This window comes from Calidris pugnax, unplaced genomic scaffold, assembly GCF_001431845.1.
Source record: "Calidris pugnax isolate Ruff unplaced genomic scaffold, ASM143184v1 scaffold47, whole genome shotgun sequence".
In the NCBI taxonomy this organism is placed as follows: Eukaryota; Metazoa; Chordata; class Aves; order Charadriiformes; family Scolopacidae; genus Calidris; species Calidris pugnax.
This window is the reverse complement of record NW_015090809.1, coordinates 786,357-804,356: the sequence shown is the minus strand read 5'-3', so window position 1 is coordinate 804,356 and position 18,000 is coordinate 786,357. Positions and strand designations below refer to the sequence as shown.

Below are 18,000 nucleotides of genomic sequence, written 5' to 3'. Positions count from 1 at the left end.
AATTTCTTCATTAATGACCTACGTGATGGGACAGAGTGCACCTTAACGGGTTTGAAGAGGAAACCAGAGGGTTGTGCTGCTATTTAGAGGGACCTCAACAGGCTGGATTAATGGGTGGACAGGAACTTCATGAAGTTCAGCAAAGGGAAATGCAAAGCCCTGACCCAGGGGAGCAATCATCATATGTGCCAGTACACACTGGGGTTTTGCCGGCTTGAAAGCAGCTCTGCAGAGAAAGACGTGGGGTTCCTGGTGGACAGCAGGTTGATCATAAGCTAATGAAGTTAACACTAGGCTGTTTTTGGCAGAATGTTGCCAGCAGGCTGAAGAAGGTCATCCTTCCCCTCTACACAGCACTGGTGAGGTCGCCACTGGAGCATTGTGTCCAGTTCTAGGCTTCCTGGTACAAGAAAGACATAGACATAGTGAAGAGAGTCCAGAAGAGGGTGATGAAGATGATCAGGGCACTGGAGCATCTGTCATATTAAGAGAGGTTGAGAGCTGGGACTGTTCAGCCTGGAGAAGAGGAGGCCTAGGGGGAATCTGATCAATGTAATGGGAGTAAAGATGACAGAGACAGACTCTTCTCAGTGGTGTGGAAAAGACAAGAGTCAATGAGCACAAATTGAAATACAGGACAATCCCATTCCTTTAAACATATGAAAAAACTTATTTTCTTTGCTGTAGTGGTGGTTTAACACTGGAGACTATCTCCATCCTCAGAGATTCTGTGGTGGGTTTTCTCTGCTGAACACCAGGTGCCCACCAAGCTGCTTTTGACTCCCCCTCCTTGGCTGGACAGGGGAACAAAAATACAACAAATGGCTCGTGGGTCAAGATAAGGACAGAATGAGACACTTACTAATTACCGACATGGGCAAAACAGACTCCACATAGAGAAATTAGTTTAATTTATTACCAATCAAATCAACATCAAGAAATAAAACCAAATCTTAAAACACTTTCCCCCACCCCTCCCTTCTTCCTGGGCTCAACTTCACTTCCTATTTTCTCTGCCTCCTCCCCTGAGCAGCGCAGGGGGATGGTGAATGGGGCTTGTTGTCAATTCATCACAAGTTGTCTTTGCTGCTCCTTTCTCCTCACACGGTTCTGCTCCAGCATGAGGTCCCTCCCATGGGATGCAGGCCTCCACAAACTTAGCCAAAGAGAAGGATATGAGTCCTCCCCACAGGCTGCAGTTCTTCACAAGCTGCTCCAGCGTGGGTCTTTTCCACAGTCCTTCAGGACTGTGCAGTCTTTTGGGAACAGACTGCTCCAGTGTTGGTTGCCAACTCCTGCCAGCAGACCTGCTTCAATGTGGGCTGTCCATGGGGTCACAGCCTCCTTTCAGGCATCTACCTGTTGTGGTGTGGGGTCTTGCATGCACTGCAGGTGGATATCTGCTCCACCGTTAACCTCCATGGGATGCAGGGGGACAGCCTGACTCGCCATGGTCTTCACCACAGGCTGCAGGGGAATCTGCTCCAGCGGCCAGAACACCTCCTCCCCCTCCTTCTTCACTGACCTTGGTGTCTGCAGAGTTGCTCCCCTCATATTTTCTCATTCTGCGCCTCCGGCTGCCATTTCACAGCAGTTTTTTTCCCCCTTCTTAAATATGTTATTACAACAGGTGCTACCACTGACGATGGCGGGCTCAGCTTTGGGTCCATCTTGGAGCCCACTCTTCACTGACCTTGGTGTCTGCAGAGTTGCTCCCCTCATATTTTCTCATTCTGCGCCTCCGGCTGCCATTTCACAGCAGTTTTTTTCCCCCTTCTTAAATATGTTATTACAACAGGTGCTACCACTGACGATGGCGGGCTCAGCTTTGGGTCCATCTTGGAGCCCACTCCATTGGCTCTATTGGACATGGGGGAAGCTTTTAGCAGCTTCTGACAGAAGCCACCCCTGTAGCACACCCCTCCCTCCCCACTCCGCTACCGAAACCTTGCCACACAAACTAGACTGAACACAGCCCAGAGCATCAGCCCAGAGAGGTGATTCTGCCACTTTACTCTGCTCTGGTGAGGCCTCACCTGGAGTATTGTGTGCAGGTCTGGAGCCCTCAATATAAGAAGGATATAGACCTGATGGAGAGGGTCCAGAGGAGGGCCACAAGGATGATCAGGGGGATGGAGCACCTCTACTACGAGGACAGGCTGAGGGAGCTGGGGTTGTTCAGCCTGGAGAAGAGGAGGCTCCGGGGAGATCTAATAGCAGCCTTCCAGTACCTGAAGGGAGCCTACAGGAAGGCTGGGGAGAGCCTGTTTAGAAAGGCCTGTAGTGACAGGATGAGGGGCAATGGCTTCAAGCTGGAGGGGAACAGATTTAGATTGGAGATTAGAAGGGGGTTCTTTACTGTGAGGGTGGTGGAGCACTGGAACAGGTTGCCCAGGGAGGTGGTTGAGGCCCCTTCCCTGGAGATATTCAAGGAGAGGCTCGACAAGGCCCTGGGCAACCTGGTCTAGTTGGGGGTGTCCCTGCTGACTGCGGGGGGGTCGGACTAGATGGCCTTTGGAGGTCCCTTCCGGCCTGGGCAATTCTATGATTCTATGATTCTATGATCATGCTCTAGGTGACTGCTTTGAGCAAGGGGTTGTATACATGGTCTTCAGAGGTGCCTCCTGCCTCAACAATTCCTGTGATTCTGATTCTGGATTGTGGCGATGTTGAAAACACGACAGGACTGGATTGCTACAAAAGGAAAAGCTTTTCTGCTTTCACTCTTCCAAATGCAGCAAGACATTCCCTAATGTGCAACGTTTGAGGCATTATATTTTCAAAGCTAGGGTACAGTAAGCAATTACCCAACAGTTGATTCACTTCCCTTCTCCCCTGGCATGGTATCGGTCAGTAAGTACTCCAGTAACTATGTTGGCAGAGCAACTTAAGCACTGAAAATCATTACTTTGGCATAACCTTTTGGAATAAAGAGCAGCCTTTAGGAAAGGAATTTAATTAAACTTTAACGTATGCAGAGCCCCAAAGCTTTTTACAGAAAAACATACCAAATAAAATAGCCTAAAATACATGTTTTCTATTTATGACCAAGATGCGTATTATTTTTTAACCTTATTGATGAACTTCATATATTTGTAATGAATACAGAATAAGAAATAACTTTTTTCTTACAAATCTTAACATGACTTACTTTGAGTTGAGGTCTACAGAGCCAAAAACCATTTTGGCTACGTAGTTTTGGCTTCACACTATAGATATGTATTTACATGTTGTAGACTGAGATAGTATGCTATTCAAGTTTAACCTGCAACTCATTGTCTATGGTTTCATCCAAGGAAGCGTTTATTCATGGCTGGATTTGGTTTTTTCTCTTGCTCATTTCTGGAATGATCCTATCAACTTTGCCTTTTAAAATAGCCACTACAATGATCACTTCCTTCGTCCTAAACTTCCTAATTGCCTGAACATCTCTTTTGAAGCTATGACCAGGCTCTGTTGTTGCATACAACACTGATGCATCTGAGATGTTTACTCTTAATTTTGAAAATCTTGGCCAGCAGTATAAAGCGAGAGGCCTTGAGGAGAAAAGCAAATTTGAAATTACAGTCCAGGATCTTGCATTAACATGAGGAGATCAGTCTTCTTGCATTGCTTAAGGGAAACTCATAAACATGCCTTTCCCCTACAAAAAGTTGTTCACCACACATTACCACTAGCATGCTGGTGGTTTGGGCTACTTTCTTTTAATGGCCATGCAATGGCTTTAGGTTCCAGGAGGCTGAGATAACCTCTCGGCTTCATTACTGCAACATCCACCTGGGATTAAAGAAGTTTGCTAACATTAGAGGAGAGCCTTTGTACATACTGACAGATACCCATGGCCGGGCACAAACTAGCGGACTATTTAAAGGCTATTTTTCTGATTCCCAAAGACCCACTGCTTAAGAAGGGATAGTTAATTTTGTGTCATGGCTGCTAGGACTGTTCATCTCTGACAAGGCTGTAAAAGGGACCAGAGTGGGTTTTTTTGTGATGAAACAGAGATCTAGGAGCAGCCAAATGTAGGACTTCAGAACACAGGCTGAGTTTACTTGGAAGTTAATATAAAGCCCCATAAATTACCTGATTTTCAATTGGGGTTAGGCTCCAGCTCCAAAGCTCTCATCACATTCTCTGGTACGTGAATTTTTCCAAATTAATCATTTCATGTTCCAAGTATCCATTTAAAGTACAAGGAAAACAGGTAGAGGAAAAAGTATTAAGTGGGTTTTATGTCATTGAAATCTCTCTCTTGTAGGTGTCACTAGCAGCTCATCCCAAAAGTTCCATGTGAAAACAGACAGCACTACCGACCTCTCGCAGTGTAATAGCATGTTCTCTTGGCAAGCCTCCCTGTGGTCTTTTTCAAAGGGGACACATTTTGTGATGGACTTCAGCTTTCACTTACAGTCAGATCTGTAGACTCACAGATTGAGAATTAGGGAATTTGGGGGGAGGGGGGAAACTGATTCGCTTGGGCTCTTACGCATCTCACAGGGGGATTTTATTTATCTCATAAGGACTAGAAATGAGTGTATTCATACATTCTGCGTGAAAAAGCTACGCGTTTTTCAACCCTGGTATGTATTCCTGCCCCCCAAGGAAAGGTTAAGCCTCATACCCTGCTCAGCTTCTCCACTCTGCTCTCCTGCCTGCCTTGCTGGTGTGTACTTGGTCAGAAGTTGCCTGGGGCCCTCAGAGCTAGGCAGCCAGTGAAACATCGTCCCACACGGGAGTCACCAAGAAGATCCTAGGAGATTGTTCAGCTTTCCTCAGTCCTTAGACTCTTTGCTGTCTATGACTGTATTTCACAATGGAGCTGACAGTAACATTCTTACGGAGCCTTACCCCACAAATCGTATTTCATATAGCAAGCTGCTGTTAATTCTAACTAATGGAAAATATTATTTTTTTTAAATACGGTCAGCAGTTCCACTTGCAGTCAAGTGAATGAAAACTCATTCTCAGTTGTCCTATTAGCTTCTGATTTGTGAAAGTTTATTTTAATAATGCATGACCAGGATGCACACATGAAAGAAAAATAATTAATAGCAGTGTGTGCATAGTTTGAAGGAAAAGCGAACAATGAGCTGTGCTCAGACTTGTTTGTCTACCTCTGGTATTTCAAATATATAACCCATTCTTATTATTTTAGATACTTTTTGCAGAGTGTTTCATTTGAAATAAATCTCAGAATGAATAAAAAAAAAAGTTTTTTGTTCTACTTAGGATTGGATTAGTATGTTTACTATAGATAAATGATTTGGAGAAGTGGATTGTTGTTCTTCTTACCACTTCATGCTCTCCCAGTAACTCCATCTCAAGTTTAGTCAGTTTGTGGACAGTTTTTACCTGACCACAATCATACAATTAAACAATGTAAAAAAAAAAAATCACCAAATTTTCCGAAATAAATTGTTTCTTCCCAGAAAACTGGCTAAATTAGTAACTGCCTATAATGTCAAGGGTTATGTCTTGCACTAATGAAAAAGGAGCAATACTGTTAGATTCAACTGGTAGTAAAAAGCCACAATTCTCTGTTAACTTGCCACCGGAGAATAATCACAGAAAGGAGACAGTGTGCTTGCTGGGACTCCAAAGGAAAAAAACCAAAACCCAAGGTAGTTTTGTTACTGTCCTTTAGCATGTGATGGCCAGAACAAAACAAAATAGCTGTAACCCAGTACATGGGGGGGAAAGATGAAAAAGTGGTAAGAGGAAAAGAGCTCTTCTGCTTGTTACTTAACACCGAGCTTGAAATGCGGTTGAGGGGATTGATCACATTTTTGATAACTGTGTTTATTGTATTTTCCTGAGCATAGCCCACAGGTGATTTGGACGAACAACTTTTGATTTGGCAGTAGTTCGGATTGTTTATATATACACAAATACATATGCCTGCATATGCATATGCAGGTAAGGCAAGAGGAGGTTTAGTTCAGCACATCCCCTCTTCTAGCAGTCATCAGATACAGCTCCCCAGTGATCAGCAGTCCCTGTTGCCTCTCCCTTCAGCCTCTGATTCCTTGGCTGCTCCACCAACAATTCTCAGCTTCATTTTGTGGGGGTCCTTATAAGTTTAGGTTATCTGAGGCTCTCTTTTTGAGGAATGGGTGTAACTTACGCCTGAACTTCGTTCTTACAATGATACAGATTTAATTGTTTGACTGGACTCCGCAGTCAATCCCCGTGGAAAGTCCTGCAACCTTCACCTCTGGAACAGAAAACATAACATAATGCATGTCTCTACCGACCCAAACCAGCCAATTTTAATGGCAGTGTGACAATAAGCTTCGTTGGTTCTGCTTTCTGGCAAACTGTGGCGATCCCTGTTAGAGGAACTTTCTCTAGAGAAAATGAAAATGCCGTGTTCAGCAAGAGGTGTAAGGAACACAATGACCCAGATTCATTGCAGGTGTAATTGCTGCAGACTTTGTGGTTAGTAGTGGGGGAAAAAAAAAAACATAAAGAAGAAGAGTGGGTTTTTTTAAAGCATTTTTTTAAAGAGTTTTCAAGTGCTCCGTTGCCATGCTGGGCAGTGAGCTGAGTACAGAAGTCAGAATCAGGAGTCTGGAAGAGTGGGTTTTTTTAAAGCATTTTTTTAAAGAGTTTTCAAGTGCTCCGTTGCCATGCTGGGCAGTGAGCTGAGTACAGAAGTCAGGAGTCTAGGTTTCTGGAGACAAAATGTTAATGCATGATAACGTGGGGACTCGTCATCCGGAACGGGTTAATGTGCTAACAAAACAGCAGTGTTTCTCCTTAGTTCAAAATGGAGCTTCTTAGCAAATCAGCTGCATAATGCAAAAATACAAGCAGAAACCAGACACAGAGGTGAATTGCCTGAGGGTCTCACATATTTCAAAGCGGAGAAATGTAATGATATCTTAAAGAGGTATAGACAAGCCAAGGAATACCTGTGGCATCTGATTACAATAATAGAAATTCTGCTGAAAGGCTTAGGAAGATTAACAATATTAACCTTGCTGTCTTATTTATCCCATCTTCTTTGATAAGCAAAGCCTCAGTAATCCAATGAGAGTGGCTCTAAAATACCAGTTGCTGTCATTATTTTCACTTGAAAATAAGCGTTATGTATTATTTAGGTTAATGTTTTCACTACACATGCTGACATAGTTGTACCTTGGACAAAATCGAAATATGAAACATGAAAGAAGAAGAAAGAGGGCAAGAGAGCAGCTCGGTGTATTAGGTACAGAGCTTTAAAAGTTCTGGGCCGTGGTCAGACAATCACTGCAGAAATAACTGTGACATCCACAATCTTTCTGCCTCTCAAGCCATGGCTGTTTGCTCACACAGATCAGCAGGTGGAAAGGATTGGCGTAGATCCTGTTTACAATAAGGGCGCAGTGTGCAAGAAAAAGAAGCCTTATAATTGTTTTCTAAAAGGAGAAGTCAGCAAGCCATGAAGATACCCAAAGCAGATTTCAGACCTGCTATAACATCTCTGCTCAGTTTACAAAAAAGCAAAAGCAAACAAAGGTGAGCTGATGGAAAGTAGTCTGCCTGGCCAGTGACACGTAGGGTTTTCTGTAGGTTGAGTCTGTGTTTGGGTCACAGATTATGAACTGAAGAGTACAAACAGCCACAGCAGCACATCAGACTGGAGGGTAACAGCCCGTGCTTGCACAGATGTACCTGTAGGCCTTTGTCAGTGATTCACCCTGTTTTAATAAGGGCAAATATTCTCCTGGCTTTTTGTTGTCGTTGTTGTGCAAAATGCTAACCTAGCTAAAATCTAATTTTGTCAGAAAAAGGATTTGGATGAACTTGCTTAAATAAACTCATCCCACTTACCAACTGTAGAGTCTGCAGCTTTGGTCCCAGAGAGCACCAGTTGATGGTGGCATTGGAGAGCACTCTGCTTTCTGGTCATTTAATGAGCAACACCATTGTTCTTCTGGCATCCTCTGGAGAGTAATGCACAGGACAGTGTCTACTGCTGCAGTGATCCAGGACCAAGTCCCAGGCTTCATTTATCCCCATGTCAAATCGGAGTGGCTCCATCCAGCTACTTTGGATTTAGACTGGTAAAAAAGAGATCAAAAAGCAGCTGCTTAATTTCTACATTTCCTGACTTTTCAGTACATTTAAAAATTGTAACCTTCTTATTACTATAAAGTATGGTTTTATACTTAATATTCAGCTATAAGTGCTGAAGGATGCCAGACCACAAACCTGGACCCAACATGAGTCTGCCAAAAGGCACAGTGAAACAACATGTTTATGCAAACGTTGCAGTAACCGATAAATCCATGTCGCTTAAAAACATCCAGAATTATTACACATGGCATCCTCAAATGTGTCTTGTGCTAATTGCTCTTGGGATACTGACTGACTCATTGAGCCATGGTATGTGAATTACACGTACCAGGCCCGAGTCTCAAGCTTTTTCTTTAGCCATGTGTTTGTGAGAGTAGGCACAGGGCACTAGTGGCCTTCTTTGGGTACAGAATAGCTGTGCCTCCCTCCTACCTGACACGAAAGGCACAAGACTGGCACTAGAGAACTGGACATAGAAGGCAGTGACACATTATAGCAGGTAGCCTTTAACAGCGTTTCTGACACAAGCCCTAGGACCACTGCAACAGGATCACTGGGAATTGGATCAATTTTTTGGTGAATAAATCTGCCAAGAGCTGAAAACCTGTCGTATCTTTTGTCCAGCAAAACATTTCAAGGTTTTTTTCTTTTTCTTGTTTTTTTTTTTTTTAATTTCTGCCCATTTAGAATGACTGAAATCCTTATACACATGCTGTAGTGCGAACCCATCTGGCTGCAACATCCTCTTCATTTAATAGGAGAGGAAGGGAAATAGTTCTTTTGTACTGGTGGCCATTTCAGGACCATCTAGGACATTGGCACAACAAACTGGATGAATAAATATTGTGAGAGTATTGTGTTTGTACATTCCTTCAATTTCTTGCATCAATATAGCTGTCTTAATATGTGCAGCTTCTCAGACCATTATTAGGCTTGATTTTAAAACTGCAGCAAAAGAACTGTGTGGAAGAGTACTGCCACATGGATCACAGTGTGCTTTCCCATTCCACCTGGAAAATGAGTGTTCCAGTTTTATTGCTTATTAGCAGAAGGCATCCAAACAAGAATGAGAAAGTCACTAATTGCTCTGAATGCTACATCAATAACATATGGGTAGATGCCATACTGTGGCATAAACCACCTTGAGTGGAATTGCATCATGTCAGAAAAAAAACACAATTTGTAATCCCACTTCTAGACTAGAGCACATTCTACCAGAGCAGAGCAAGAAAGCGTAGAACAACTGTAAATAGATTGCTAAATGGAAACAGGAACCTTTGCCATCTCAGGCTCGGTGCAGGAGCCGCTAACAGGGTGGGTTAAACAGCTTGCCAATACGGAGTGATTCCAATGCTGTGTGTTTCCGTGGTTGTCAGTTAAAGCACTGCCTGCAATAATGTGATATGTCATTAGCAAAATGCTTTAAATGCTACCCTAAAGGGAGGGCAATTTTAGCAAGGCTTTTCTTTTTCAATATATCGTCTGCCAAGCCCAGTCATTTTTACAAGGTGAAGGGGTTTCTGGAGACAAAATGTTAATGCATGATAACGTGGGGACTCGTCATCCGGAACGGGTTAATGTGCTAACAAAACAGCAGTGTTTCTCCTTAGTTCAAAATGGAGCTTCTTAGCAAATCAGCTGCATAATGCAAAAATACAAGCAGAAACCAGACACAGAGGTGAATTGCCTGAGGGTCTCACATATTTCAAAGCGGAGAAATGTAATGATATCTTAAAGAGGTATAGACAAGCCAAGGAATACCTGTGGCATCTGATTACAATAATAGAAATTCTGCTGAAAGGCTTAGGAAGATTAACAATATTAACCTTGCTGTCTTATTTATCCCATCTTCTTTGATAAGCAAAGCCTCAGTAATCCAATGAGAGTGGCTCTAAAATACCAGTTGCTGTCATTATTTTCACTTGAAAATAAGCGTTATGTATTATTTAGGTTAATGTTTTCACTACACATGCTGACATAGTTGTACCTTGGACAAAATCGAAATATGAAACATGAAAGAAGAAGAAAGAGGGCAAGAGAGCAGCTCGGTGTATTAGGTACAGAGCTTTAAAAGTTCTGGGCCGTGGTCAGACAATCACTGCAGAAATAACTGTGACATCCACAATCTTTCTGCCTCTCAAGCCAGGGCTGTTTGCTCACACAGATCAGCAGGTGGAAAGGATTGGCGTAGATCCTGTTTACAATAAGGGCACAGTGTGCAAGAAAAAGAAGCCTTATAATTGTTTTCTAAAAGGAGAAGTCAGCAAGCCATGAAGATACCCAAAGCAGATTTCAGACCTGCTATAACATCTCTGCTCAGTTTACAAAAAAGCAAAAGCAAACAAAGGTGAGCTGATGGAAAGTAGTCTGCCTGGCCAGTGACACGTAGGGTTTTCTGTAGGTTGAGTCTGTGTTTGGGTCACAGATTATGAACTGAAGAGTACAAACAGCCACAGCAGCACATCAGACTGGAGGGTAACAGCCCGTGCTTGCACAGATGTACCTGTAGGCAAGACAACACCGATGCTTGAGATTGCCTGGCACATGGGATTCACCAGCAGTGTGAATGTCCTTTGTCAGTGATTCACCCTGTTTTAATAAGGGCAAATATTCTCCTGGCTTTTTGTTGTCGTTGTTGTGCAAAATGCTAACCTAGCTAAAATCTAATTTTGTCAGAAAAAGGATTTGGATGAACTTGCTTAAATAAACTCATCCCACTTACCAACTGTAGAGTCTGCAGCTTTGGTCCCAGAGAGCACCAGTTGATGGTGGCATTGGAGAGCACTCTGCTTTCTGGTCATTTAATGAGCAACACCATTGTTCTTCTGGCATCCTCTGGAGAGTAATGCACAGGACAGTGTCTACTGCTGCAGTGATCCAGGACCAAGTCCCAGGCTTCATTTATCCCCATGTCAAATCGGAGTGGCTCCATCCAGCTACTTTGGATTTAGACTGGTAAAAAAGAGATCAAAAAGCAGCTGCTTAATTTCTACATTTCCTGACTTTTCAGTACATTTAAAAATTGTAACCTTCTTATTACTATAAAGTATGGTTTTATACTTAATATTCAGCTATAAGTGCTGAAGGATGCCAGACCACAAACCTGGACCCAACATGAGTCTGCCAAAAGGCACAGTGAAACAACATGTTTATGCAAACGTTGCAGTAACCGATAAATCCATGTCGCTTAAAAACATCCAGAATTATTACACATGGCATCCTCAAATGTGTCTTGTGCTAATTGCTCTTGGGATACTGACTGACTCATTGAGCCATGGTATGTGAATTACACGTACCAGGCCCGAGTCTCAAGCTTTTTCTTTAGCCATGTGTTTGTGAGAGTAGGCACAGGGCACTAGTGGCCTTCTTTGGGTACAGAATAGCTGTGCCTCCCTCCTACCTGACACGAAAGGCACAAGACTGGCACTAGAGAACTGGACATAGAAGGCAGTGACACATTATAGCAGGTAGCCTTTAACAGCGTTTCTGACACAAGCCCTAGGACCACTGCAACAGGATCCCTGGGAATTGGATCAATGTGTATCCAGGTTTTCAGGGTCTGAGCAGCTTTGCTGCTGCATGGTTTGCACCCACATTTCTCCTTGAGTTTGGTGGAGAAAAATGCCCAGGCTTTCCATTTTAGCACTTTTCACCAAAAAAAAATGGAAAGCTCTCGGTGAATAAATCTGCCAAGAGCTGAAAACCTGTCGTATCTTTTGTCCAGCAAAACATTTCAAGGCTGACTGACTCATTGAGCCATGTTATGTGAATTACACGTACCAGGCTCGAGTCTCAAGCTTTTTCTTTAGCCATGTGTTTGTGAGAGTAGGCACAGGGCACTAGTGGCCTTCTTTGGGTACAGAATAGCTGTGCCTCCCTCCTACCTGACACGAAAGGCACAAGACATTAGAGAATGGGACACAGAAAGCAGTGACACATTATGGCAGGTAGCCTTTAACAGCGTTTCTGACACAAGCCCTAGGACCACTGCAACAGGATCCCTGGGAATTGGATCAATGTGTATCCAGGTTTTCAGGGTCTGAGCAGCTTTGCTGCTGCATGGTTTGCACCCACATTTCTCCTTGAGTTTGGTGGAGAAAAATGCCCAGGCTTTCCATTTTAGCACTTTTCACCAAAAAAAAATGGAAAGCTCTCGGTGAATAAATCTGCCAAGAGCTGAAAACCTGTCGTATCTTTTGTCCAGCAAAACATTTCAAGGTTTTTTTCTTTTTCTTGTTTTTTTTTTTTTAATTTCTGCCCATTTAGAATGACTGAAATCCTTATACACATGCTGTAGTGCGAACCCATCTGGCTGCAACATCCTCTTCATTTAATAGGAGAGGAAGGGAAATAGTTCTTTTGTACTGGTGGCCATTTCAGGACCATCTAGGACATTGGCACAACAAACTGGATGAATAAATATTGTGAGAGTATTGTGTTTGTACATTCCTTCAATTTCTTGCATCAATATAGCTGTCTTAATATGTGCAGCTTCTCAGACCATTATTAGGCTTGATTTTAAAACTGCAGCAAAAGAACTGTGTGGAAGAGTACTGCCACATGGATCACAGTGTGCTTTCCCATTCCACCTGGAAAATGAGTGTTCCAGTTTTATTGCTTATTAGCAGAAGGCATCCAAACAAGAATGAGAAAGTCACTAATTGCTCTGAATGCTACATCAATAACATATGGGTAGATGCCATACTGTGGCATAAACCACCTTGAGTGGAATTGCATCATGTCAGAAAAAAACCACAATTTGTAATCCCACTTCTAGACTAGAGCACATTCTACCAGAGCAGAGCAAGAAAGCGTAGAACAACTGTAAATAGATTGCTAAATGGAAACAGGAACCTTTGCCATCTCAGGCTCGGTGCAGGAGCCGCTAACAGGGTGGGTTAAACAGCTTGCCAATACGGAGTGATTCCAATGCTGTGTGTTTCCGTGGTTGTCAGTTAAAGCACTGCCTGCAATAATGTGATATGTCATTAGCAAAATGCTTTAAATGCTACCCTAAAGGGAGGGCAATTTTAGCAAGGCTTTTCTTTTTCAATATATCGTCTGCCAAGCCCAGTCATTTTTACAAGGTGAAGGAGAATAGCCAAGAAAACTAAAAAAAAATATATATATATAACTCTATATATGTATGTACATATAAATTGTAGGGGGAAGGATGCTTAAAAAGTGTATTCATCAAATATGGCAAGCGAAGTGAATGTGGTGAAAAGTTTGCAATTTTACTGCATGCTGAAGATATTAGCTGGTATTTAAACAGGACAAAACTGTAATGTCATCACTGCCTTAGCAAAAGGTGCTGACAGGCTGCATAAGCAAACATTTATCTCTCCCATCAGATCTCAAGCCAATGTGCTGGTAGGGGACTGCTGCAGGAGCTCGGCTGGGACTCTGGGAAGGCGCTGGTGTGCTGCCTGCTTGTGAAACATAACCCCCAGCATACAGAAGGAATACATCTTAAATAATCCTTTCTTACACTGAGTATTTCCCTCTGAATGGGAACGCCTTGCCAGGCTAAGTCAGTTGTTAGGAGGAGGGATCTGAGGAGGGGGTCTCTGCCAGACTCCCAGTGCCTGCTGACTGACCTCGGGTTTACGTGATTTTTGACCTTTTGGGTACATCCTTTCAGATGTGAGCCGTTTGGTAGCTCCCTACTCTGATAACACTGGGCCTAAGAAATAACTGTGAAGTGAGAACATGTTTACAGTCGGATCCTGAGCCTTTGGAGTCAATGGCAAAGCTCCCGTTGACTTTCTTTCATGTAGGTCTGAAGCTGTGACACTATTCTGTTTAGCCACATCGTGTCAAGGCACCGATAAGACCTTATGGCCCAGATGGGCCTCCCCAGGTTCCTCCCTCACACCCTGCCCCAATGCCTGGAGACCCATTTCAGCTTCAGTCCCTGCCTGAGCTTTGCTGGAAGAGAGCTGGTCCCCAGCTCCACCACAGCTGTGGGCCCTCTCCTTCTGCACCTGACCCTAGTTTGACTTTATCCCTGTGTCATCACCATTAACTTGCCCAGTGATCTGGGCCTTTGGTTGAACCCAGCTGCCTCCTGGCCTGCCAAGCTGCCTGGCTGGGGTGGTGGGACATGCCCTGACTGGAGAAGCCCTGCCCTGCAACTCCCCCGAGGATCTCACCAGTCAGACCCCAGCAGTCCCCGTCCTGCTGCGTCCCAGCACTGGGGTTCCTCTGTGTAAAACAAACCAAAGAATCAGAGCCCAGCTGGTGTGCTGCCTGCTTGTGAAACATAACCCCCAGCATACAGAAGGAATACATCTTAAATAATCCTTTCTTACACTGAGTATTTCCCTCTGAATGGGAACGCCTTGCCAGGCTAAGTCAGTTGTTAGGAGGAGGGATCTGAGGAGGGGGTCTCTGCCAGACTCCCAGTGCCTGCTGACTGACCTCGGGTTTACGTGATTTTTGACCTTTTGGGTACATCCTTTCAGATGTGAGCCGTTTGGTAGCTCCCTACTCTGATAACACTGGGCCTAAGAAATAACTGTGAAGTGAGAACATGTTTACAGTCGGATCCTGAGCCTTTGGAGTCAATGGCAAAGCTCCCGTTGACTTTCTTTCATGTAGGTCTGAAGCTGTGACACTATTCTGTTTAGCCACATCGCGTCAAGGCACCGATAAGACCTTATGGCCCAGATGGGCCTCCCCAGGTTCCTCCCTCACACCCTGCCCCAATGCCTGGAGACCCATTTCAGCTTCAGTCCCTGCCTGAGCTTTGCTGGAAGAGAGCTGGTCCCCAGCTCCACCACAGCTGTGGGCCCTCTTCTTCTGCACCTGAGCCATAAGTTGCCGTCCTAGTTTGACTTTATCCCTGTGTCATCACCATTAACTTGCCCAGTGATCTGGGCCTTTGGTTGAACCCAGCTGCCTCCTGGCCTGCCAAGCTGCCTGGCTGGGGTGGTGGGACATGCCCTGACTGGAGAAGCCCTGCCCTGCAACTCCCCCGAGGATCTCACCAGTCAGACCCCAGCAGTCCCCGTCCTGCTGCGTCCCAGCACTGGGGTTCCTCTGTGTAAAACAAACCAAAGAATCAGAGCCCACAGCTCACTTCTCCTTTACCACTTTCTTCCTTGTTATCAAGCCCTGGTGTTGGGGAGGGAATGGCCACCATCCATATGAAGAATGACACAGGGACAGACAGTGTGATGGCCCCCCTTTCCTCATCAAACTTGCCAGCTTTTATTCCAGTTGCTTCCAGTGGGGGTTATCCATCCGTGATGCAACACACTGTCAATTTACAAATTACTGTTATCACATATTTATAAGGAAAGCGTTGATTACATTGCTGCATCATAATTGCCATTACAAATAATCTCTACTGTTCCAAATGCAAAGTGATTTTCAACCCGGTACCAGAAATTGCATGGCATTCCCAGGTGTGTGTGCTTATGTGCTCCTCAGGGCAATGTGTGTGCTGGCTTACCTAGGGCAAGTCTCCTTGTGTCTTGCATAAAAAAGCAGTGCCATGGACTTCTTAAAGAGTTTATTGCTCTGAATAAAAGGTAAAAAAAAAGTTATATTTCAGAATGTATAGCTTTTCTGCCATTAGCAACATTTTAGTGCTCTTTCCAGATCTTCTACAAGATATTTTGATTAAAAAGTTTTATTCTATTCTTATTGTGTGAACTTCCTTGCAAGGCGTTTACAGATCCAATAGATAAAATAACTTTCCATCAGCAATACTGAAAACGAAGGGGAGTTTTTTCTCTTGCTGAAGTGGAGCGAGGTGTAGCTCATCCAAGCCCTGTTAATCTCAGCAACCTCTTTCTATCTCAACAGGTGTAGTTCGCCAGGTGAGGCCCATTGTTGGACCTTTCCATGCCATCCTGAAACTGGAGATGAACTACGTCATGGGTGGAGTGGTGTCTCATCGTAACATTGTCAACGTTCACATCTTTGTCTCCGAGTACTGGTTCTGAGAGCGCCTTTAAATCCCCAGGCAAGCCAGCCACTCCAACCTAAACCATTACCACAAGCTATTATGTCATATACTTGTTTGTAAAACCCAATAGTGTTCTTTTGTTTTATTTTTAAATATTTGGTTTATAGTTTAAGACAAATAACAAGCTATTATGTTGATTAGACATAGGGTGGAGCAAATTAAGTGAGCCTGTTGTAGTAGTTGTCTGTATAAATAAGTAGTGTGTAAAAGTGCTCGGCTGCCTAGTGAAAATTAAAACTTTTCTAAATGTTTAGGCAGATCTTAATTATTGCTCCTTGGCTGGATAACCAGAGCGACTGAGGATGTGGAACAACGTAGATGTCAGAGTTCATTGGGATGAATATATGGTATCTTTGGATGGAAGAAGTTTGGTAAGGGTTAGTAATTTCACCTCAATATTAACTACCTTGATGGAATCAGACTGTCAGAAAGTGCCAAATATTCGCTTTTTGGGTCCCAGTGGGATAACTCTGAATAGGCACCCAGACTTGCTAATGATGTCTGAAAAGTTTAGCTTAGATATTTAAAAAAAAAAAAGCACCATTCAGCTACGGCCATAAGAGGAAGTGCAAAAGGAATTAGAAATAGTAAGAGACTAGCAAGCTATTGCACATATTAAAAAATACTCCTTTTTTTGTACTTATTATTTGATTGTAAGATTATGTTTGATTCTAATTAAACAAATACCTCTCATTGAAATTAAGGCATGTTTTATTAAATTCCAATCTCATCCATACTCAGCAATACATGGGAAACTCAGACCTGTATCTGCTATCTGTTAGAGAGTAAAGCTCCATGTGTTTTAAAAATTGGTAATAAAATCAGCATGTTAAACTATATGCTTCCTATGCACCAAGCCAAGCCATATGTAATAATATAATGAAACTCACAAATAAATGAATGTTTAATGTATTTTCCGGGCACCAAAGTAACATATCTTTTTTTATTACAGAACGGAAAATAAATATCTCCATGTTTCAGTTTGTTATGTTTGTTAAGATATGAGGAAATAAAGTAAGTCAGATGGGAAATACTCTAATGTATGCTATGGTTTCTGCTTACCAGAAAAATCATAAAATATACAAAAATACATCTCCTGTAAATTAATGAATTAGCAAATTAGTTCTGTTATATATTACACATTCCCCACTCAAAACAGTCTCCACTGTTTCATTGGTCATTATTGGCACTAGGTATGTGTCTCTTCCTTTTATATAAAAGCCGCTGAAGCTTAGGGAAATCTTTCCATCGACCTGAATGATCTTTGAATAAGACTAATAAAGACCCACCCCTCTGATCTTTGCAAATAAAAGACCATAACAACTTGACTGTGTACATACGGGAGTCTTCATTCCATTCTCTGTGGCAGGAAAACCTGTCTGCCTGCAGCATTCTCACTCCTTCAATGAAGATTTTATGATAACCTATTCTCATAACTAGAATTTGACTAAAGGATACCTTCTTGAAGGTGTTTGTCCCCTCCACAGTTACAGAGCATCCCAACCCCATACATAGCCTGGTTTTCAGGCTGCCATCAGCTTAAAACATCTTCAGTCTTGTTAGTGGCCACCTCTACAGTTCTCACCATTTCAATAAATATTTACATATTTGCTTGAAAAGTGCTACGAAGCAGGTAGTATTTATGGCACGGGACCTTCATCATTCAACTAACTAATGGAGATGTTGGAAAACTCCAAAGTACAAGAGATACTGTTGACTTCAGGTATTACTAGCCTATTTAATTCTGATTTAGATTGGAAGGTAAAACTTTTTATTATGTAAACAAAGTCCAAGAAAAAGAGGACAGAAGACTCTCCTCGCCAAGTTGCCAGTGTAGGAAAAGTAAGTAGCCATAGTACCAAAAATACAAAAACTGTTTCCATCTGATTTTCTAGACTGTAATTTTGATCCTTTATTGCTCTGTAAGTGGTATTTAGTTGCAGTGGAAGGAACATTGGGAC

General features: G+C 43.0%; 1 protein-coding gene across 2 annotated transcripts in view; it reads left to right on the top strand.

Annotated features, from left to right (window-relative positions):
• FBLN1 (fibulin 1) overlaps positions 1-17,367 on the top strand; it is a 74,745-nt gene extending 57,378 nt beyond the window's left edge. The window contains exons 16-17 of one of the 2 annotated variants that reach the window (XM_014938411.1): positions 15,877-16,036; positions 16,294-17,367. In XM_014938411.1, the coding sequence (XP_014793897.1) occupies positions 15,877-16,016 (140 nt within the window). In that variant the 3' untranslated portion in view covers positions 16,017-16,036; positions 16,294-17,367. Of the gene's footprint in view, positions 1-15,876 lie in introns of both variants that reach the window. The other variant, XM_014938410.1, reaches the window with a different exon arrangement.
• Positions 17,368-18,000: the final 633 nt, after the last annotated feature.